This window comes from Brachycentrus maculatus, unplaced genomic scaffold (genome assembly GCF_059751285.1).
Source record: "Brachycentrus maculatus isolate JH-2025_06_01 unplaced genomic scaffold, ASM5975128v1 h1tg000452l, whole genome shotgun sequence".
NCBI lineage: Eukaryota > Metazoa > Arthropoda > Insecta > Trichoptera > Brachycentridae > Brachycentrus > Brachycentrus maculatus.
The window spans coordinates 868,931-894,259 of NW_028281199.1; the positions used below are offsets into that span (position 1 = coordinate 868,931).

At 33.9% G+C, this 25,329-nt stretch overlaps 1 protein-coding gene across 7 annotated transcripts; it reads right to left on the reverse strand.

Annotated features, from left to right (window-relative positions):
• Positions 1–219: 219 nt before the first annotated feature.
• Positions 220–24,694, reverse strand: LOC148302439 (GMP synthase [glutamine-hydrolyzing]-like). Of its 7 annotated transcripts, none has more exons than XM_088271619.1 (16): positions 24,579–24,694; positions 18,553–18,618; positions 17,504–17,626; positions 16,082–16,268; positions 14,938–15,055; positions 13,801–13,957; positions 12,804–12,947; positions 12,620–12,716; positions 11,783–12,029; positions 10,495–10,675; positions 9,038–9,172; positions 8,026–8,197; positions 5,833–5,950; positions 4,615–4,729; positions 2,843–3,034; positions 220–1,793 (listed from the first exon to the last, which is right to left on the reverse strand). In XM_088271619.1, the coding sequence occupies exons 3-16, from the start codon at positions 17,603–17,605 to the stop codon at positions 1,692–1,694; spliced, it is 2,067 nt and encodes a 688-aa protein (XP_088127745.1). In that variant the 5' UTR covers positions 17,606–17,626; positions 18,553–18,618; positions 24,579–24,694; the 3' UTR covers positions 220–1,691. The 7 variants fall into 7 exon arrangements, with proteins under 7 accessions (XP_088127745.1, XP_088127743.1, XP_088127739.1 ...); XM_088271617.1 differs by having other exon boundaries at positions 18,553–18,621; XM_088271613.1 differs by having other exon boundaries at positions 18,553–18,621; positions 24,315–24,685.
• Between the last annotated feature and the right edge of the window lie 635 nt (positions 24,695–25,329).

A 25,329-nucleotide genomic window follows, 5' to 3' on the forward strand; every position in this document is an offset into this window, starting at 1 on the left:
GATGTCCATAAAAATAAATTGAAATGTGTGACGATGGGAGGATAGTGATGGAACCTGTAATGGTTTATGATGCAAGAAGTATAGAAATAAAAACTGATGGTGCAATTCGGAACAAAAATAAGGTCACCAGTTAAACATTGAGCAGATTTAGTGTTTTGTGACCACACTTCTGGAGTGAGGAAATGATTTCATAAGAGGAAAGGAATAATAAAAATCAGATAGTCTTATGAAAGTATGCTTTATTTTCAACAGAACGAATTGATTTGTTGCCATAAATAAATTTACATATCATACAGTATTTGTTAATGTTTTAACCTGTAAATATCAATCTGCCTGTTAAAGTGATGAATGATGAATCTGCAGCGTATGCATTAGGGATTTCTTCTATTAAGTAAATATGTATTTTCTATATAGTAACACGATAGCGTCAGTTAAGATCGGATGTCTCGGGAATACTATTTAACCGGTACAAGTAAATATTCTGCGATATAAAAAATATTTATAGTTAATATTCAGTTCATAACACGTGAAATTTATAGACAAATATCACTAAAGCCAATCAATGAAACATTAGCCGTACAAGGAAAACGAGTGTGCCTCGCAATACTTATTCTACAATACAGTAATATCACTCCCTTGTAGGCCTACTTTGTTTTACCTAAAATATTAGTGTGATGTATAAAAAATGTTGAATGCAAAATCTGACACATTCAATCAAATCAGAAGACCGTTGCGGCACTGTAAATAAATATTGCGGAGGACATCATTCCGATGTGTCTAGGCACTGATCTAGAGAAAGCATTCACATTATATTTTATTTTTTCTCAAATTGCATATACATATCGGGGTTAGTGCCTATAACAAAATATATATAAATAAAAAAACCAGTTAGAGAACAACGAAACATTGTAATGAAACCGAAAATAATTTACTAAATAGCTCGACTATTAGACTTTATAAAAATTAAAAATCACAGCTGAATAAAGTTCAAATTATTTTAAAAATTAATCAAAACAGCTGTTAGAATTCTAGCCAAGATATTTTAAAATTTGTATAAAAATAAAACACAACCTTCACTTTTGCCCACTTTTGATTTGTACTATTTCTGCAATCAGTCTCTAATAAAATACTGTTTAGTAATTATAAATCTTTCAAAGAGATGAGATATTTGTCTAATCCGGCTGGAGAAATAGTATGAAATAAAAGCGGTTAAAAATAAAGTTTGGGTTCTATTTTTATAAACTCGTCACAAAATGCCAGAAAAAAATGAACAAAATGTTATTCATAAGCTAACCGATAAAATAATAAGTTACGTAAGTGGAAAATGAATTATACCCTAACCTTAGAGAAAATAAATACGGAATTAAGACGGGGTTTTCCTAAAATGACTTCTTTACACATGAGAGGGTCGAATGGAGTAAAATCTCCTTCCAAACTATTGTAGATAGAAGAATGCTATTTATCATTATAACCGTTTATATTTTGTCGGTAGACATCAAAGGCGACAAACAGAGAGACTCGAGTGCGTAAAATGTTTAAAAATGACATTAAAAATAGCGTGAAAGGAATACCAATTTCACACTTGTCAGCCCTTGATAAAATCACGCAAAGGGTGTTCTCCACAGTTGCAATGCGCACTGTTATAAGTATTAAATAGATTTACATGCAACTCTAGGCTCGGGGGAGTGTCATCATTCCCACTCCGTAGTCCCCGGAGGTTTGGACGTCAAGTCGTATAGCACTCGGGAGACGCCCGCTACGGACAGGATCTCCTTCACCATCCTCTCCACCACCTGGGGGACAAGTTTATACAAAACACTTTATTTTTTATGTACATGTATATATGACCACACATAATCAAGAGGAGGATAAGCCCAGCTTGTCACAAAAAAAATGTGTATCGTTTCTTAAAGAAAATAGGCATCCTCCTATCCTAATATCAAGACTTTTCATAAAATCAATAGAAAGAAATATGTTAACACATAAAAATAATTTTAAAAAATATAAAAATCAATGGATACAGTTATGTTATCAAAATATGTAAATCCCTGGCGCCCTCCAACTCAATGGAGAGTTGTCTGGAATTCCAGCTTGTAAAATTGTTACGTTTTGGTGCAATTTAATGGTGGTTACGATTTAATGATTTCAAATTGGTTTAACACAGGATTGGTAACGTTTTGTCGCAACTTTAATCAAGATTCCGATAGAATACAGTAAACAGAACAGATTTGCATTTAAATGATTTTTGTGTGAAATATTGGTACCAAAACAAAGCAATTCTTTACATCGGAATTCCTAATAAATGAAATAATTATAAAATCAGCTCATTTTGCATTAAAAAATCAATCTTTTTTTCTAAAGTAAAATAAAGTAAATATTACACTGTTTTTGAAATGACACAAATTAAACAAAATTTTAAAATAACTCGCAAGGTTAGCGTCATATTTTTTTTTCAGGGTGAAGAGTTAAAGTCACCTAAAGATTTATTTTGAAATCATTGACCGGGCATTAATTTTTTTTTTTCCGCCGAGGCAAGCCAGTATTGGTAATATTTTGGACTGTGATCAATAGAATACTTATTCTGTATTATGAAACAAAAATTAGTATCCTAAAATATGAAAAATTGAAAAAGTGGCACTCGAAAAACTGATCTAAGGCGTAGATGTTCGGGAAATTCATAAAAGTGGAAATATCTGGAAAACTAAGGCACTTTTACTGAGGTCATATTTTAATTTTTTGGTGAGTAATAAGCTGGCCTAACACCTCTCAAAAGGAATACGTAGGATTATGGGTCACCCTGTATATATCGAGTAGTTATTTTGTCTCGATGCGGGTCACTCACCTCCAGGGGCAGGTTGGGGGAGCCGGGCACGGCGGGCAGGCCGGTCATGAAGTCGGCGGTGAGGAAGGGCCGCAGCACCACGGAGCGCTGGCACGAGGGCAGGCGCGTCGCCGAGTCCCGGTCAAAGTGCACCGGGATCAGCACCACCGGCATCTGCGCTATGTTCTTCCCGTAGCCCGACGACATCAACACCTGCACACAACCACACTCATAGTCACACTCAGCCATGTTCACAATACTCTCTAAGGAATGACTAGACAAGTCTATTTTTTGGTTAATATGTATATCCAAAGTTAAACAAGTTTATTGGATTGAATTCTACTTTTATTTACATATATCGCTCACTCCTTTCAAGAACATCATAAATCAAAAAACTAGATTTTTCAGGAGAACGTTTTTAAAGTTTAAAAATATAATACAATGTATTAAAAATAAATATCAAGCCACTTACTAAACTTTTTACTGTGCAACAGATTTGTTTAAAGTAAAACCTTACGGTTTATTCTCCATTTAAAAAATATTTAGATTATTCAAAAAAATAATTAAACAATGCCTTTTCTTCAAAATGCAAAAACAATACTTTCTGCCCTGTAGCGGGTAAATATTAAGTGAAAAATATGCCTCTTTTGCTGGCATATAGTACATTTTCTGGGCATTCCGAAAACATGCACAACTGAAAATTGACAATTTTTTTTATTTATGACGTTCTTGAAAGGAGTGAGCGATATATGGATAATATGTGACGTGTTTCATCTTATTAAGACATTATCAAACACGATAATGTCTAAATAAGATGAAACGCATCACAAATTATCAGAAACATATATGTAGATAAAAGTAGAATTCAATCCAACAACTTGGTTAAATTTTGGATATATTATCTGAAAAATTTAAAATGGAATTCTACCAACTGTCTGCAGTTACAATAAATAGGTCTATTTTTCTCAAGGTAAGTTTGGATTGTTATTTCACACACTACTAGCCCATGATTAAAATGAAACAAGTAAATAACAAAAGAAACTTAATAAACAATATAAATAAACACATACAAACTATACAGTAAAAAAAACTAAAGATAACTCCCTCGCACGGCATAAAAATATATTGTGGGTGCACTGGCAAAAAACGGTAACTCGAAAATATGTATTTTGACTTAATGATGCAGTATTATAAAGTTTTCAACGTTTTATAAACTTGCAAAATACACCAAGTACACAGTTTGAAATGTCATATTTATGTGGTTTTAAAAGTAAATTCAACTCTAAGTTTAATAGCGGGTAATTTATGCAGGCTAAAAGCTTCTAATCACAGGATTATTAAAACAGGGATTTTAGAGTTAAAGTTTTTTTGCCAGTATACCCATGATGTTCCCCAGTATTTAAAAAAATGCACATCATGTCACTAACACAAAAAAATGTCCCATTCCAAGCACAAGAGCGAGCTGTCCTTTTTTGGAGAGGCTCAGTGCAAATAGAATTATAAGATTGAATTAAGTAGAAATTGTATAAAAAATGTAAGCATATTGAATTTTAAAAAAAGGAATGAAATAGCGATACCAATTTCACGATTTATTGTAAATTTTCAGATATTTTCATAAGAAATAATGAAGATATAAAGAATTTAAGTATCCGTATTTTAATTGCAAGAAAAACACACTTCTAAGTAAAAATATAAGTAAATACCAATCTATCCATAATGATAACTTTGATTAATATTTTTTTAACTACGGCACTGTAGCGGCAAATGAGAGAAACAAGTTTAATTTTCCTTACTTGTGTTGCAAGATCATCAGCTTGTCTAATGATGGAGAGAACATGGCTGGTCAGGTAGGTTGGTGTGATATCCAAAACTTGATCTTTGATTGGGTCGCCAAATATATAACATACTCTGAAACAAATAAAAGATATCATTGAAAAAAAAATACAATTTTTATACTAGGTTTGTGAAATGGATATGAGGTATCCACTTAAAATCAGCATACAAGTTGCTTTTGACTATTCAACCGGTTTAAATATTATTTTTTTTACAAATGTAGACTTTCATACATTGAGCATTTGTATGTAGGTATAAATTTCAAAATAAAGTGATATGACAATTATGCATTTAAGAATTACTCTCACATATCACAAGAAACCACATAAATCACTATCAACACACTTTATGGAAACATACATAGAACCATAAGATCCAAAACACAGTTGCGCATCAAACAAAACTTAAACACATACCTCTCTTGGTCAAAGGAACTTTGATTATTTAGCAAAAAAATTATACAACCTGCTTCCATTATTCATAAGGTCACTAAATAATAAAAGAGCTATTCATAAATGGATAAAGGAGGTGGCTAGATGTGAAATAGATCACATCATACTGATTATGTCATAAACAATTTTCTTTAACATATAATAATTTTATAAATAAGTATTATAAAATGTCCGCCTCCGTAGTGTAATGGTCAGCACACTCGGCTACCGTTCTAGAGGTCCCGGGTTTGATTCCCAGGGGGGGGTCAAATAAATATAAGTATTTTTCACTGCTATATTTATTAAAATATTACCCTGGACTGGTACCTGAAGCGGAGGGCTGATCACCTTTCCTTCATATGTTTACAATCAAGATAACACCGCGTTTATATGATGCAGTGCCCTATGCACCACTGGGGTGCGGATAAGGGTTTTAATTGAAAAAATTGAATTATAAAATGTGCCTTTGGCATGGGAAAACTCATTGAGGGCACGTTATTGCAATTTGTAATTTATCTTCGTCATACGTCTCTCCACTGCTGGATGTAGGCCTCTTTTAATTTTTTCAAGAATTCTTTTATTTGGGCTTTTTCAATTCAATTACTACCCGCGACGGGGACAATGTACAAAGACATGACCAACGAATGACAATTAGCATCTTGCATTCATTGTCAACAAAAAGGCCTTCGATTCTGTAGGATAATGTAGTGTTATGTATGATGAATAATAAATAAACAAATTAGTTACCTGTTAATATTGTGGCATACCCTAGGGATAAGTTTAGCCAGGTATATAAGGTCTGCCCAGGGCGGTGGGAACTGTTTACTCGACAGACCTACCACGTAGCTGTATGTTCTTCCATCACCTAAAACAGCATGAACGCAAATTATTATTGTTCCTGTATCCTGTACGTTGATTTATTCAAAGGATAAAGTAACCAGAAAGTGTAATAATGAAACTTTATGATTTTGATACATACTAAAATAATGGTTTACTGCTAACAACATCGCGATAGAAATTGCAAACCCAAGATTCAATTGTATTTCTATTTGCTACAATATTAGTGCAGTGATAAGGTAAATAGGTATTAAACTATTATTTTTTGACATCTCATCAAAGATGAAGAAGAATATGGAAGTCTGGGCATTTATGGGGCTTACGACCGTCATAGGCTGGTTTAAGTGATCACTTTACACACGAGTAACATTCACCAATTCTACCCATTATTGACAACCACACTACTCAAATTCTTGGAAGTTCTATATATATGAACCAATTTAGAAACCTTGTTCATTAATCACTAGAACTTCACTAGAGACATCTATTGGTGAGATGTGAAGAAGCTTTTTATTAAGCAGAAACTCTTATATTAGTATGTGTATGTGTATCTTATAGAGTATGTGAGATTAGTAATATGAAAATAGCTCCTGTAATTGGAGATAATCCAGATTTTGTGAACAAGTATTTGGACACACTCAAAATGTTGTAAAAAAGGTATTAAACGTTTATGTGCTGAATTTTTTCTTATATGTATGCTAAATTTGCTAAAATACTTTTTTGTAAATTTAAAAAAAAGTTATTAGGTGTGCACAATATCAACAATATTTTTCTCAAATATTGACCAATTTTAGTATTTCTTTCTGGTATTGGTAGAGATAATTTTGTAATAAATATACTAATATATTTTAAAATATACGAGTACACTTATAACAAAATTAAATGGAAAATTTTCATTCACAAGAATGTGACAAGGTTGTGTGAAATTAACTCTTTCTTGGAGTTTTCACTGTCGAAGCGCATCCCCGATTGGAAAACATTCTAATTTCTCATCACTATCACTACTTTGAGTTTAACCGGATCCACGCGGCTCGCATAACCGTATGTGTTTTTACAAGACATGCCCCATACGCGGCTGACATAAGTGTTTTCACTTTGCTCCAAGTTTCGAACCTCAGTTCAACTTGGAGGGATTTTTTCATGGTGTGGAACTTTGGATAAAATAATACGTCAATCCTCGGCCTTATGACATCTGTTGAAATATCTGACTAATAATTTGTAACATCACAAGGATAAATAATAAACAACAGATCCCTGATTTTTCTTGCGGTCGGTAATTAGTCCGCGCCATAATCATGCCCTATATCTGTCTCACTCTCGACGCTACGCATCGCCAGTGGGTAAGAGTGACACACGATGCGTGCTTTGATTTATTTATGTTACGATCTAATTTGTTTATATTACGATATATTTCAAGAATAATGTGACACACGTGTATTATAGAGTACTAAAAGGCACAATGAATCCCATTGAACGTTTTTGTTTAGGAAAATAAATCGTTTCATAACTAAATACATGATAAAAGTAATAATTTAAAAAACGGCAAAATACAGCACGAGCGTCTCTTAGGAACAAAGTTAACACGTTTAAAAGGTTAACAAACATTTTCGAGTGATGTTTGAGAATTGCTTTCAACATCACTCTTGGACGAATCCAACACTGTAAGGGTTTTTACAAAAAAAAAACATATTTCTATTTTTCATTAAAAATTGAATTTGTTTGCATGTGAATATCATTGACAAATTGCAACTTTAGATGCAGACATACTTCGATACAACCTCTCACCTCGTCCGCCAAAATACACAGGCATCATCATCGATATATTAATGTGCCACGTTTTTGGGATATTAAGTGTACCAGAATAGATATATTGATTCTCAGCATTCTTAATCTTTCCGGGAATATGGACGTCGGTGCGAATTTTCCTCAAAGGAGTATCGGTGTTAATGAACATCCGTGGTTATTTGTTTGTAATTTTGTCATAATTTAAAAATATTTACATAATTTCTATCTTCATATTACTTAGATTTTGAGTAATTTTTTTTCCCTGTAAAAAGAACCCACTACTGAAAAGGTTAATGGCTAACAAAACATGATGTTCACCTTGCACTCCGACACTGCGGATGGGCAGGAGTGTGGCGGTGAGGGAGTGTTGGGAGCTGATTCTTCTCAGTTCCTGCTGCTCCAGCCTCCCGGTGGCACCGACTACTCGCTGTAGGAGAGCGTGCTTCTTTTCTGACATCTGGTCAAACTCCACTATTATTTTCACTATCACCTGAAAAAGGAAACACATTTCAAGGACCTGCTAAAAAAATCCAGAAGACAAAGCAATGTAATAAATATGCATGAATTAAATAAATTTTGAGTTAGTTAAAATAGAGTGTGAAAAATGTGTATTCACACAATACAAAAGAAATATAAAGCCTAACCAATACATAAAACATTATTGTATTGTGTATTTTTTTTCTAGAAGTAATTTCTTCCGGATGCAATTAAAGGTGTATTAAAATTAATATTTTCATTTCCATTCTGACTTGTTATTAATAACTTTTCCACATAACGCAAAACTAGAACAACTTGAATTGGCATTTGACCTCATGTTTCCAGTTCTTTTGCTCCATTATTATTAAGCTCCAAGCAAGAGAGAGATGGGATGGTAAATCTGACTGGTTAAATATGTCCCCTCTCTAAAGTTAATGATGTGTTACGACTTCAGTTAAAATTTGAATGTCATTCAAGGATATTTACATTTTTATTTGCAATAATGCCAAAAGCAATTCAAAGAAAAAAAAGGTTCAAAACACTGAGGTAATTGATGCGGCATAGGTAGGTACTTTATTCTGCAGTAAAACAAAGTGAGGAATATCTAACTTTAAATTACAAGTATGAACATATTTTGTTGCCAATTTAAAAAAAATGGTTGGGTCCTTCATATAGCTTTATTATGAAGTACCTATTTTTTTTTCAATTGGCACACAATATTTGCATACTGGCAATTTGAGGTTAGATACCCGTCAGTAAGTTTGTTTTACTGCAGAGTAAATTGTAATTATTTTCTAAACTTGTATTGTTGGCTTAAAAACATCTTTTTTGTTAGTCAAGAGGATAATTATACCTGCGTTTCAGAGAAGTCTCTTTCCATGAAGGGCTCCTCTTGGCAAAGTACCCGGATAGCCAGCCCCGGGCCCGGGAAGGGGTGACGCGCTACAAGGGAAGAAGGGAGGCCCAACTCTACTCCTAAAATGCGAACCTGTAACCAAACTCAATTTTTAACCAAATTCGTAAAAATATGATGGTTTTGATATAAACAATTGAAACAAACGTTTTGAATTTGTAATTTAGAAAAATTATGATACAAACTCTACAAATATACTGCAGTTTATTTACAACAGAATGAATCACACATGCACAACTGGCAGTCATATGTAACATCCTGTTGGAAGGAAAAGTGTGTAAAACATCCATATTTTAAATTCATTCTATGAAGATTTTATTGATATCTCATAGGTGGGGAATGATATGAAGTCTGGGCATTTATACAAGGTTTATGACCTGTCATGTTCTGTAAATCCCCAGACTACCACATCTTTCTTCATCTTTGTTGAGATGTCAATAAAATTATGTTATGAATAACTCCTTTATAAGAATTTGTGAACAAAAATTTGGACACGCTTATCATTCTGTAAAATTTATCCGACAATGTTCGATAATAATAAAAATATACGGGCATCATTGCAATTTACTGCTAAATAAAATAAATTTATAAACTTCAATATTTAGGAGAGTATGTCCTAATCTTTACACAAAAAAATTAGATAAAATGCAATTCAAGATTAAAAAATTATCTTATATAGATACATAAATTAAAGTTTAAGCTTTATTACTTTTAAATTTTTTTAATAGCATATGTCGCTCACTCCTTTCAAGAACGTCATAAATCAAAATTTGTCAATTTTCAGTTGTGCATGTTTTCAGAATGCCCAGAAAATGTACTATATCCTAGCAAAAGAGGCATATTTTCAACTTAATATTTACCCGCTACAGGGCAGAAGGTGTTGTTTTTGCATTTTGAAGAAAAGCCATTGTTTAATTATTTTTTTAAATGTACTAAATATTTTTCAAATGGAGAAAAAATCTTCAAGTTTTACCTAAAAAGATCTGTTGCACAGTAAAAAGTTCAATAAGTGGCTTGATATTTATTTTTAAAACATTGTGTTATATTTTTAACCTTTAAAAACGTTCTCCTGAAAAATCAAGTTTTTTGATTTATGACGTTCTTGAAAGGAGTGAGCGATGTATGGGATTCGTCATATGGGGTTCATTCCTTGTCATAAGGAATATAAAGAAGTCTCGCAAATTTCAGTAACACAAATGTTCAATCATGAGCACAATGGCAAATGTTACGCAGCACATAAAGTGCTCACTCAAACAAGTCAATCAGTGCTCACTCAAACAAGTCAATCATAGGTTTGAAGCCCTGTAAATACCCAAACTTCCGTATTAATTTCTCAATAGCCTAGTTTGTTTCTGTTGAGATGTCAACATTTTTTTAAATAAATGAAAAGTAGGAACCTCATCCTTGTGGAAGTCCTTGAGGGGTTCTATGACTCGACCGGCGCCCCGCAGCATCCGCACGAGCTCCGTGTCATTGTGATGAGTTTTGATGGTGGCCGCCTTGCTGCTGGCCAGAGAAGACGCTGACTCTATCAGGTCGGGCCGCAGGGTGCCTTGTGCGAGGTAAACGTCTTCTGGCCTGGATCACAAATAATAAATACACATTATTTAAGTGTCCTAAATAAAATTATATAATTAAAATGGACAAATTGATTAAATACAGTGAAACCTCTATCTATCGTTCCTCGAATAATCGTTTTCCCGGATGTGTCGTTTATTTCTTCTAACCCGACTTAATTTCATAGTAAACTAAACCGCATCTATCGTTTCTCTATCACCATTTACCGTATTTATCGTTCGAATTAAGCTGCATATTTGATACATTTTGTCTGTTTTTTTACATTACTTCCAATTTTCTTACATTCAACGGCAATGTATGGGATAGATACTATCGAAAGCTTGTGTAACCGATAGCAGGAGAGGTCGATATTGATGAAAAGGAGCCGCTGCCTGTACCTGCATTTCCAGAAGCGTGCACACTTTTTGAAAGAAAACTTTCTACAACGCACATTCAATAACCGATGGTCAAAAAAATACTATTTGCAAAGCCGAAATTAAACTATTGACTTACGAAAATAAAACAGTTAAAAAACAAAAGTATTTTTTTAAATTCTATTCAGGTTTGTATTTTTTTTTAAATAAATACATTTGCATCTGAAACATGTATTCTTCTTAGAATTTCAGCCTACGAATGATTATGCAGATTGGGAGGACGGTATCTTTACTCGGTTGTATCTATTTGCGTATTGACCTCTTAATCCCGCATTCATAGTTTATTTTAATAGGTCCCTTTAAAAACGATAGATAGAGGTTTAACTGTACCTTAATTATTTTTATCAGATTTAACCCATTATTATTTTATTTTTATGGAGAAAATTGTATTCAAGATATTTAACACATTGTTGTCGGGTGTTTTTTTTTCATCAACCCTGACTCTAATTATACTCAGTCTGCCGCTCGACTCTCATAATACTAATAATAAGTAAATGAAAAACCCAATTTTGTTCTGTGCAATGTTTTTTGGTGTCTCTTGCGGTCTATGAAAAATTAGCAAATAGAACGCTTATAAACGTCTCCCGCTTTCTACCAAAAGTATGTAAGACACTTTTAAGTGTTTCCCGCAAACAATGTGTTGAAATCAAATAAAATTTTGAGATAATCCTTAGGAGAAAGCATGCCACATTACCTCAGATTCATATCTTTGACAAAATCCTGGGCTACGTTGACGAACACATCCCCGATGATCTTTCTCTTCTCCTCGGGGGCTACCGCCTGGCAGAGCATGGGGCTGTCCCGGCAGTGGCCGTTGGCCTCGTTGCGTAAGGTGGTGTGCCCCTCCGAGAACAGGTGGCCAGCCTGGATCACGTGCAGGTTCAGCCCGATATCCCGAAGGGACTTCTCCACTTGTTGCGATTCCCTCTTCCGCATGAAACCTGGATTTAGGAAATAGAGATGAAAACTCTCAATTCGCACACATTTTTCCACTACCTTATGAAGGCTGAGATCTCACATGTTCGAATTCAGAACCCAAACAACAGCACTAAGGGCCAGACTTACATCCGCAAAAAAAATTCAATTACATGGAATGTTACCTGGGTTTAAAGAAAATTGAGTTGGGATTTATGTATATTGGGCCTTAACATGAGCTTTGATTCGTTGTATGTACAAGGTTATCCTTACCTACTATTATGCTGGTTACTGATGTTTTAAAAAATAAAAAAATTATTAATTAGCCGGTAAAATAATTTTCTAAGTATTTGTAACCATGAGAAATTACACATATATTTTCTGGGGATGAAAAGATTGATAATGTTAGAGAAAGGAGAGTGAATATAGTTAAAACCTTAACAAAGAGATTGGTATATAATATTCATATAAAAACATAGACAATTCCTTCTTTTCTGCCTTTAAAATGAGGCTGGCGTAAAAGGAATACCCTTCCCGTCCTTAAGCATCAATCGACCAAACAGTTAGAAATAGCTTTGAACCATCCGAAGCATGTTAAGAAAAGTATTATAATTACCATTATCTATATGAAGACCTATTATTTGGTCATCCCTCAAGGCATGTTTTAATAGGGCGGCGCATACTGTTGAGTCCACACCGCCACTTACTAATACCTATGGATTAAAAAAAACAAAAATAATTAATACAAGCATTAAACGTTATATTGAAACAATTGGAAATAAATACTTGGGAATACATACCAAAACTTTATTATTGCCAACAGTTTCCTTAATGTAGTTAATGCATGATTCTTTGCGGCTGGATAAGGTGAACGTTCTCGTCATTCCCGCTATATCAAACAAAAAGTTTGACAACATCTGCTTCCCCTTTGGAGTTAAATCAACCTGAAGAGAATAATGTATTTAAATATTGAACAAGTCTTTCAAACAAATATGTATACAAAATGGACAAATGTGGAAATGCTGCAAAACTAAGATAAAGTAAGTGACGGTAGGTATCGTTTAGTTTTTGGCAGAAATTGGAAACTGTCCGTCTCCGTAGTGTAATGGTCAGCACGCTCGGCTACCATACTGGAGGTCCCGGGTTTGATTCCCAAGGGGGGGTTCAAATAAATATAAGTGATTTTTTCACTGTAATATTTATTTAATATTACCCTGGACTGGTACCTGAAGCGGAGGGCTGATCACCTTTCCTTCATGTGTATACGATCAAGATAACACTGCGTTTATATGAAGCAGTGCCCTATGCACCATTTGGTGCGGATAAGGGTTTTTATTATTTTATTTATTATTATTATTTCACTATAATATTTATTCAATATTACCCTGGACTGGAGCGGAGGCCTGATCATCTTTCTTTCATGAGTTAACGAACAAGATAACACTGCATTTATATGATGCAGTGCCCTATGCACCATCGGGTGCGGTTGAGGGTTTCATGGAATGAATGAATTAGATGTTTATTCATAAAATCGGGTCGGGTTGTGGTCCCGTGGTTAATGTTGCGGACTCTTAGTCAGAGTTTCTCAGTTCGAACCCACTCTACCACAATTTGATACCTATTTCTAATAATGAGCCGCTTAGGCTCACAGAAATAGTATAAAATTGATATATTTGTGTGAATAATAAAAACACAAATATTTCTCTTAAAAAAAAATTCATCAAGAAAATATCTATATAATAATGCATACATAATAGAACAATACTGTACAAATGTATGAAGCCGGTGGCTATTTACCTCTGGGTGAAACTGAACTCCGTAGAGTCGGAGCTGTTCGTTGAATATGGCTGCCACAATATCCGAGTGGGAGCGAGCGGCAGGCCTCAGTCGGTCCCCCATCCTTTCAACACTATCTCCGTGAGTCAGCAGAACTGTTTCACGGGTCTCTAAATGACTGAAACAACCGTTACTATTATTATTGTGATCTTTTGAAAAACATGCACAATTCGTTTACAGGTAAAATAATGTGAATAAATTTACTCTCTAGCAATGGCGATACAAACATTTGAAATTTTATCCCTTTGCCCGTACCACAGAATGAAAAAATAGCTCAAACTGATTTTACCGTAGTAACGTTGGTAGTGGTAGTGTCCGCCTCCGTAGTGTAATAATCAGCACGCTCGGCTACCATACTGGAGGTCCCGGGTTCGATTCCCAGGGGAGGTCAAATAAATATAAGTGATTTTTAAACTCTTATATTCATTCAATATTACCTTGGACTGGTACCGGAAGCGGAGGGCTGATCACCTTTCCTTCATGTGTTAACGATCAAGATAACACTGGGTTTATATGATGCAGTACCCTATGCACCATTGGGGTGCGGATAAGGGTTTGAATGAAAAAATGAAAACGCTGGTAGTAGTAGATTATAATGGAGTTATGGGCTAGAAATACTAAATGAAAAACCTTTGTAGCTAAATTTTAAAAGCAGTTAAGTTATGTTTATATATTCAATTAAAAGACATAAAATGTGAAAAACATTAATATTACGCCTTGCAATAATGCATTTAATAATATTTCAGGGAAAAGATCAAGGTAACAGATCAGCTGCCCAAACTTAAAACACAGTAAGGGACATTTTTTTGAATTTTTTGAGTAAGTAGAATCTACTTAGTCCAAAAATGCAAAAAAAACTTACTACAAAAAAATTGTCCCTTACTGTGTTTTGAGTTTGGACAGCCAAGATGTGGCTCAAAGAATAGACAGACGAAAACGGTGCTTGACTGGAGGCCTAGGACAGGACGCAGGAGCGTGGGTAGGCCCCAGACAAGATGGTCTGATGACAGTAAGAAAGTGGAGAGCCTGCACTGGAGGCTTTTGTTCAATACTCAACATGTTTAAACTTATCAGTTAAAGGGTTAAAAAAAGGCTTACTTAAATAAAGGACATGACGTGTCTATATCTATGTCCGACTGTCCGTCTTCTCTCGCGTCCTTTCGGTGTACTGTGCCACCAAATTCTTTATTTAACATCTGCATTCCGTAACATATACCTAAAAAATGAGAGAAAATTCTTTATTAAAAATCTATCATCCATCAAGAGTAAACGGCTTCATATAACAAACAAAAAATCATAGTACTAGTCTGCTAACCAGACATTGGTTCATGTTCCTTGTATCTCGTACTATGCGCCGCCGCAGTACGCGATACGCTAAATTATCTTGCGTATCGTTTCAAAATGCTTACATTTCAAATGTTTCCTTAAATTAGAAACACTTGTTTTGAAGGATAGTTTTTGTTTGCATATTACGCGCACTGCTACTAATTTGTTTGCTTCAGAAAGCACATAAAAATATCTCCAAACTTCAGTTGTACGCGCTTCATTTTGACGTTTTGACAGAGCGGGAAATCAACGGGAATGTTTAAAAAAAATATCTGTTTACCAAACCATATCGAAAAACCTGTAATACTTCGTATCTCCGGATATTTCCGAACCCGTTGAGTCCTGAGCCTAGCGATATTTGACACGCCATGACTAATATCGACATGTATATTTGTCTCTTTTCATCATTTGTATCTAATATTCCAATAGACTAAGAAAGAGATAGCTTTACAATATACGATACAAAACGACTGACTGGCAAGTCATTGATAAGCTAAAATTAGTTTTATGTTTCATGAGTGACAATGTTATCGTTGGTTACATTAGTTTGAAACAGATTTGTGAGATTTGACTAGTGGCTAGTGGTTAGTATATTGTACGTATTACAGCTCCATACAAGTATCATGATTTAATGATCTCTTGACGTATCGTAGTATTTGTACCTGTGACTGATATACTAGGAACACCTCTAACTGCCAGTAATGTTGTGATAATGCTTTCCCCAGCCTTGCATTATTTCCTTACATCGCTATTGAAACATCTATCATACATTGTTTTGCCGCACATTCACATTTAAAAATTAAGATATATATCATGTCCCTTTCTTTGATTGGCAACATTAAGTATGAAAAGGCAAAATATTTAAACACCTCTTACGAATCTCAGAATCATTGCGGATATATTGTCAATTACTTACCTAGTACAGGAAAGCCGATTTTAAATATTTCCGAATCGTATCCCGGGGCATCCTCGGCGTAAACAGAGTTGGGGCCCCCGGATATGATGAGCGCCCCGTAACCAACTTCCTTCAGGATATACGCAGGGGTGTCTAGAGGCAAGATGTCCGACTCGACGCACAGTTCGCGCACCTTCCGGTCGATTATCTGCGGAGTTTATTTTATTTAAAAACAAAAACATTAAAATACTCTCCTTATCATTCATCGTTCACTTTGTGTAATACCACTTTAAAACACTACTACAAGAGTAGTTTCTTAAACTAGTTTCGTCCGATCGCTGCCGGTTTCGTGTAGTTAGTTTGACCCATCATCAGGTCAAATATAGACAAACTAGACAAAACCGATAGTCATGAAGTAGTGTTATATTATCATACCATAAAGTCAACAATGCCTTTAATATACAAAAAAAATATTTGCAACAGTACGCTGCATCAATTTTTAAAATATTTATTCAATTATACACCTCTTTAAAGCGTCTTTTCCATACTGTTGATAGAGAGCGGGAGACGCTTATAAGCGTTCTATTTTATTACTTTTGAGTGCGAGAAATGCCAAAAAACATTGCACAGATCAAAATTGGATTTGCAATTACTTGTGATTAGGTTACTTGTGATTAATATACTAATTAGGGTCAAGGTTGAAGGAAAAACCCCCTGACAACTATGTATCGTTTACGGCGTGCACATATTTGTGCGTTTCAAATACCTTATGTTGCAGCGGTGTGCGCATTTCGGTTACCTTCAACTTCATAGACAAAAAACACATTTAAACCTCTCCGTGCGTCCTGCCACAATCGTGAGGCCCTAAAATACCAGGTCAGATAGAGTGTGGCCTAACGTTGGGGCGTAGAGGATGTTTCTCAAATATTTCCAGATCATGTTGGGATTTGGACTACCAAGCCCGTCTATTGATGTTACAATACAATTAAATCATTTATCTGCCAGTTACATGTTTTACCAACTGAACAAACAATGTTTTAAAATGTCATTAATATCTTATGTCATTAATATCTACTCGAGAGGTTGAACATCTAATTCCTTTTTATGTTTGCTTTGCTGTGTAGGAGATAGGTTTCAAAAAAATATATAAATATTTTCGATTCTTTTCTGGTATCAAAATATGGCTCAAAGTAATCATTTTTTCGATGTGATTTAAAATCGGCCTTATCAAATTACATTTGACAAACTTCACCATAACCAATGTGTTAATAGTGGATGTGGACCAAGCAGATTATATATATATATTTTTTTAAGTCTTTTATTTATGTAAATTTAAAATAAGAATCAGAACATAAATTTATCTATGGAAAATAAATTTATCTATGAAACATAAACAATGAACACAATTTTGATTTTGCTCTATTTTTGAATTTTTTTGTTTACCTTTCCGTATTGAGAGCCCGCATCCAAGATGGCCACTCGGTCATTATTGTGGGCGCCACCATTGATGGTGCGGTACTTTCCCTCGGGGCTGGAGCTGTGCATGTTGGCCTGTCTCCACCAACACTGAAAACAATCATAGTTAGTTAATAATTAACCAATTTGTTAATAATAATAATAAATTAATTTGTGAGCGTGTGACCCAACGCTTACAATTTTTCAGGACGATATCTGTGGATTGGAAAGGAAGAAATCACGACTCTGAAAAAACATGTCAGTGGAAGATTGGTTATACTTCCGGTTTGTTAAAAAATGAAATTTTTAAAAAAAAAATAGAAATTAAAAAAAAAAAATTGTTTTTAGAATGAAAGAAAAATCATAATTTTGGACAGTTGGTTTATACCGTAGTGATCATATCACTTTTATTTTTTTGACCCCCCCTGGGAATTGCACCCGGGAACTCCAGAACGGTAGCCGAGCGTGCTGACCATTACACTATGGAGGCGGACACTCACTTTTCACTTTTTACACTCAAGTATTTATTGAATATTACCCTGGACTGGCACCTGAAGCGGTGGGCTATTCACCTATCCTTCATATGTAAACGATAAAGATAACACTGCATTTATATGATGCAGTGCCCTATTCACCATTGGGGTGCGGATAAGGGTTTGAAGAAGGTATGAAGAAGATCATATAATGGTGGAGACTGACTGGAGCATTTCGTCGTAACGTAACATGCTACGATGCGAGCATTCAGGCAGTCAGTACACCGAGCCGAGCGCTCCATCCATAGTTTTGGATGCTCGGTGATGCTCACCGCGAGCGATGTCACGACGTTATGTTACGACGAAATTCTCCAGTCAGTCTCCTCCTTAACGCAGGCCAGACATGCTGGCTGCAAACTCTCGTTATAACTGACTTCCACTGTACTAAAATTTATAACTATTGCACTATAAAAAGGGTTTTTGTTTGATAATGATAGTTTAAATTTTTAAGGGAATAAAAAATTATATTGAAGTGCTAAAATTTAAAATGAATTATTTATTAACCTGCAATATCTGGCTGCCAAAGTGTCCAGAATATTCACTGCAATGGCTGCACTCTCTGTTGGAGAGCTGCTATGCGTTTGAAACTCGACATTAGAACTAACTCACTTCGGTTCATGGCAAGGTTGTCTTATCTCAAATATGTTTATGAAAATTCCATTCCCAGAGTATTAAGAATAATCAGAAGAGATAGAGAGAACTTAATTGATATCTCATATTCGAAATGGCAGCATAACAGTAAAATAACTAAGATTGTGACTAAACAACAGAACCTAAGTGCACCACATATTGCAACAAATTTAACCCTCTCGTACATATAAAAAAATATATATATGAAAAAAAAAATATATATATGAAAATAAATCTAGAGTGAAATTTATTTAGGTAATTAGGAATTATAAATGAAAAGACTTGTTTTTTACCACTTATATTTATTTAAACGACTAGTTTTGGAAGCTACAGATCCTTCTATCTTCGGGTCTGAATATAAAATTATGTTTATATTCAGACCCGAAGATGGAAGCATCTGTAGCTTCCGGAACTAGTCATTAAAGTAAATATAACTCAAGTGGTGAAAAACAAGTGTTTTCATTTACAATTTTAGTTTATATTCAGACCCGAAGATGAAAGCATCTGTAGCATACGAAACCTTAAAATACATTATAACTCAAGTAGTAAAAAACAAGTATTTTCATTTACAATTTCATCATGTCTTACCACAAAGTGAATGCCGAAAGAATAAATAAAATAGATAATTAGACACGGAAGAAAAAAATATAAATATTTTTTTGGTATTTATTTTTCAGGAATTTCAGAAGTACTTATTTGTATTTGAGGGAGCATATTATGGGATTGTAACGTTTTTATGATAATGTTAACCTGTCCGGAGGAGTAGCCGCATGTGGTTGTCCACTCACAACTTTCCTCAAAGTGCCATTTTATAAATAAAACCCGGTGACATTTATTTATAAAATGGCACTTTTGCTGTTATCTGTGGTTGTATTAAACATTAAAACCACAATTCAGATTAGTTTCCCACGACATTTTACATGAAATAAAGTTTGATTGACATCTTCGTAATGACACTGTCAAAGAAAACTGATGAAATAAAATTTTGATACAAAACACGTTTACTGGTGTAAATATTTTTGTATTTACGAAAATATCTTGCTTATATGGCTATGATAAAAAAACTTACACCCAGATGTAGTTTTGTCCACAGAAACTCACTCCCAGACAGGTTAATAAATGAATAAATTATGCTTATAGGTGAAAAAAAATGTACATTTTTATTCCAATAAGACAAAAAGTGCAGTGAATATGAATAATGTTACAATTTACTGAATAAATGATAAAAATATTTGAAATAAACAGATTTTATAACCGTGAAAAAAATCTTTATAAAACACTCTGGGCACAATGGTTCTTAGTTACATCTTTTGCAAACGTAACGAGTTTTCCTCCTAGCGCCTAGGTGTCATTTTGATCAAGCAAGTCTTAAAGAAATTTGAGAGAAAAGTACTTTTTTTTAACCATATGGTGGCACATAAAACATAGCTATTTATCATATGAGGGTTTAATGTAGGAGAGGGTTAACTGCTATAATTACATTTGAGTCATACTCTTTATCATAATACTCATGATTTACTTTCGCATACTAAGTTTCATACTACATAAAAAAGGGGAACTACCTCTCTCCATGTGAAAATTGCATTACGAGAAAATGGGGAATCACCTAGATAAAGCAATTTTGCCAACAGGCAATACAGGCCTCATGCCGGAGCTAAGTTAATGTTGATAATGCGAATACGGAAGCCTGGCCAATGATTTACATTCGCATACTAAGTTTCATACTACATAAAAAAGGGGAATTACCTCTCTCCGTGCGAAAATTGCATTACGAGAAAATGGGGAATCACCTAAATAAAGCAATTTTGCCAACAGGCAATACGCAATACAGGCCTTTTCACAAAACTAAGTTAATGTTAAGAATGGGAATACGGAAGCCTGGCCAATCGGCTGGCTTATGACCTGTCATCACATACTGACCATAAATGAGTTTGAACTTACTTTGTTGATAGGATGCACATAAGGTGAAGATAAATAATATTGAAAACGATAAGAGCAATTATTTAACCAAAGACATTCACCATTCCACCTATGATTGACAACCACACTATTCAAATTTTTAGAACTCCTAGTGATCAATCTCAGGACACAGTACATACGAGTTCACAACAGCCATCTATGTTGGACAGATCAGCGAGTATGTATGAAGAGATGCATGTACTTGGAAGAGGCGAAAAATGTATGCAAAGACAGAGAGGTATGGTGTTCTATTTTCTATGCCTACCTCTTCAGAGAAGCGGCCTGATGGTTTGTTAGTTAGTTAGGTAGTTATAATTGACGTATAGAACACATTACATTTACTAGATGCTTGATGTTACCTACATACCATTATGCGGCAGTTTTTGACAAATTTAATTCCCATACCAAGATAGAATCTAATACACAAGTAGTAGTGGGTGACAGTCGAAACCGTGTTGTTATACTGTAAGCCAGAATCTATTCCTGGAAGCACTCTACGGACACACACATTTATATTCATTTTGCTAGTAAAAAATATCAAATCTACACATCTACCAAAAGTCATCTCACATCAAAATGTTATTAAATAATTAGGAAATGCAGTGTTTTATATTAGTATATTAACCCTTTGCACTTGAAAGTTTTTTGGTGTATGCATTACGCCAACTCAATCAATTTCTGAAACTGAACTATTTATTTGTAATTACAGTGAAACCTCTATCAATTATTCCTTCAATAATCTTTTTCCCGGATGTGTCGTTTATTTCTTCTACCCCTAATTCATTTCATACAAAATAGATTGCAATGATCGTTTCTATCCATCATTTTACCGCATATATCGTTTGAATTACACTGCGTATTTGATATATTTTGTCTGTATTTGAACGCAAAAATAAACAACAATTTTAATACACTGTTGGCTTACGGAAATAAAACAATTTGAAAAAAGAACAAATGACAATCACAAATTATTTACAACGCTTCTTCTTCTTCTTTTAGGACTAGGTCATTTACAATGCAATAAATTTAAATTTTTTTTTGGTTGTATTCAACCTCGTTTTTTTTATATTTTATTTTTAATAAATACATTTATTAACATCTAAAACTTGTATTCTTCATAGAACTTTAACCAACCAATGGTTAAGCAGATTGGGAGGACGGTATCTTTACTCGATCATCCTTGTGTATTGACCTCTTAACCCCACACTCATAGTTTATTTCAACATATCCCTTTAAAAACAATAGATAGAATATTCACTGTATATGATTCTGATTTGATTAAATTGAAAAGTAAAAAAAAAGACATTGAAAAATTCTATATTTTGTATGTTCTATGCTTACTATAGACAATGCATAATTTTTTTTTAAAAGAGAAATATATTGTGTGTTTATTATTTACATAAATATTTCAATTTCAAACTATTTCTTTGAGCCTAAGCGGCTCATTACTAGAAATAGGTATCAAATTGTGGTAGAATGGGTTCGAACCGAGAAACTCTGACTTAAGAGTCCGCGACACTAACCGCGGGACTCAACCCGACTAAGTGAATAAACATTACGAAGTGGGAATGTCAGATCAATTCTAGAGCAGATCAGTCAAAAACAAACCCTTGCATTAACATGTCTTCTGATAAGAGAAAGTGTCTCTAAATTCGTGAAAAGGTGGAAATTATTCGTGAATGTAGCGCAAAATATGGTGAAGTGTGTTAGAAGTTTTCATCATCATCTACAGCATAAACATTGTGGAAAAATAAGAATAGATTACATCTGCATTTGAAAAGAATATCGCGGACACGCAAAACAATTATAAATGTGAACTACGAATGTTGATGAAGCTTTGCTATGGTTTTGTACCCAAAGAATTGGAGAATTTTCCAAAGTTTATAGGAAAAGTGGATTTACAGAAAAATATAATACGTGTGTAACTTTCTTCATCTTTTCATGTGATTCTAGGATATAAAGAGTAACGCTTGTTACAAGTAAATTCAGTTGACTCATCATCCTCGTAATAACCGAGTTTGATAATATTAATGGCAGTGACGAGTTCTTTAATCTGACCTCTTCCGGCACTAAATGTTGCATAGAGCACCATATCAGATTGACACGGCGTTAACTTGATCGTTAATGATATGAGCATGGCAAGGTGATCAGTACTACACTTCAGGTTGTTGGATATTGGAATAGAAAGAAAATGGAGAAGGAATAGTGGATAGGAAAAGGAGAATAGAAGCAAGAACTAGGGCACTCTAGGTTGCATACCAGTACACTGTCAACATTTACGAGTACCGCAAGAAACACAATTTTTAATAGGACATTGATTTAATACTTTTTTTGGAATAATGTTTTGCTAGCTATGCCAACAGTTAAGTGTTATATTGCTACTACTACCATCATGCCGATTCTGCAGGGGTAGGCAGAGAGGATGGAACGCCATACTCTTCTGTCCCCACATACACTCCTCGCTTCCCTTACATCCATCTAGTCATACATGCCCTCCGATTACGCAGATGTTACATGTCAAGACTATAACACAGTTAATAAACAACCATTGATTAAAATGATGTATCGCTCACTCCTTTCAAGAACGTCATATATCAAAAAACTGATTTTTCAGGAGAACGTTTTTAAAGTTTAAAAATATAAAACAATGTTTTAAAAATAAATATCCAGCCACTTATTGAACTTTTTACTGTGCAACAAATCTTTTTAGGTAAAACCTGAAGGTTTTTTCTCCATTTGAAAAATATTTAGTAGATTTAAAATATTAATTAAACAATACCTTTTTCTTCAAAATGCGAAAATATCACTTTCTGCCCTGTAGCGGGTAATATTAAGTTAAAAATATGCCTCTTTTGCTGGGATATAGTGCACTTTCTGGGCAATCCGAAAATATGCACAACTGAAAATTGTCGATTTTTGATTTATGACGTTCTTGAAAGGAGTGAACGATATATGAGTTTGACATGACATGTCATCACGCAACTAATAAAAGGTTAAATTCAAATATCGGTTTCGACAAGAATCTTTATTTTTTAAAGATGCCATGACGCTAAAATATGAAGTGAAGATATACTAAAATACTGCAGTTTTAGATTCTTATCATGATCTGACAAAAAGAAACATTTTTCAATAGAAAAAGTTGTTATTGTGATAATAAAATATCAAACACTTAATCATACTTGGTAATATAAAACCAGATAAGAAATTAGCATCATCAATATCAATGACAGAAAAAAAATCCAAGAAAATGTACATTCTTATAAAATATTTGTTAAAATTTGAGCTCGTATTTTATGCATCCTGTAATTCTAATGGTTTAATTTATTTTATTAAAGATAGTTTCAGCATGTTGTTTGTAAAAATTATTGATAACGGCCACTAATTAAATTGTTGTTTAGAAATATTCTAGTGAATTAAAGCTTAAAAAGTTATAATATCAGTCAAATTCCACTATAATTATCGGCTGGCCACATGCCGACAAAATGTTGGTAAATATTCAACGCGAATGTTATCTTTATGTCATTTTTCCATTGTTATGTTATTTAAGAGCTAGAAATCCCTAATTGACAGAGTATAACTAGAAAAATCTGGCGAATTTATGAATACCAAAAGCTGAAGAGCGAAATTTACGCGTTTTATAACCTTGTAAATAAAATCAAAATCATGTTACATCAAACCTTCATACGCCCTTCTCCTCTGACGGCGATCACAAAACAAATATAAAGAAATTATACCGATATGTGTATTTGTGGCACTGTAAACTGTAAAACACTAAATTGCAATGATTTTTTTTATTATTAATATATGTTTAGAAATGTCAATTCTGGGTCACATTATGCAAAATCCAAAATGCCGCAAGAGACGGGCATGAGACGTAGATAACTTAAAACTCAACTTATGTATAACCTAAATGTAGTATTAATATGTACGAAAACACTTACCGAATATCACAAAAACGAGATTTATATCGATTTACTCATGCAAAACAGAAAAATGTGGCGATCGTACACGACGAATACGAATTTAATAAAGTACGACAATTTACCATAAATAAACTACATCATAATCTACCGGCAGAAAGCTTCAATTCGTTTTTGCACATTCTGTACAAAATTCGGATCATTTCACGAATCTAGTTACAAAGTATGCCGATAGATGGCCTACCTTTGGAAGAATAAAAAAATGAAGACAGAACTCATTTGATTTTATTTTTATACTGATATATGTTTTGACGAATAAAAGGAAAATTTAATTTTTTTTTAATCAAAATCACAAAAAGTCTTTATTCGTATTTACAAGCACTTTTTTATAAGTAAAGACAAAAATACTGTAGAAGTGTTCCATGCAAATATTGTGCTCTCTAACTAAAAAATTAATAAATGTATCCTGTTCTGGATATTTTAAACTATCTTATTTAAATATCTTCTTCTTCTTCTAACCCTTATCCGCACCCCAATGGTGGGCATAGGGCACTGCATCGTAAAGAAGCAGTGTTATCTTGATCGTTAAATACACGAAGGAAAGATTATCTGCCTTTCGCTTCAGGTACCAGTCCAGGGTCATATTAAATAAATATTAGACTGAAAAATCACTAATATTTATTTTGACCCTCTTGGGAATCGAACTCGGGATCTCCAGCATGGTAGCCTAACCACTACACTACGGAGGTGGACATATATATTTATATATATA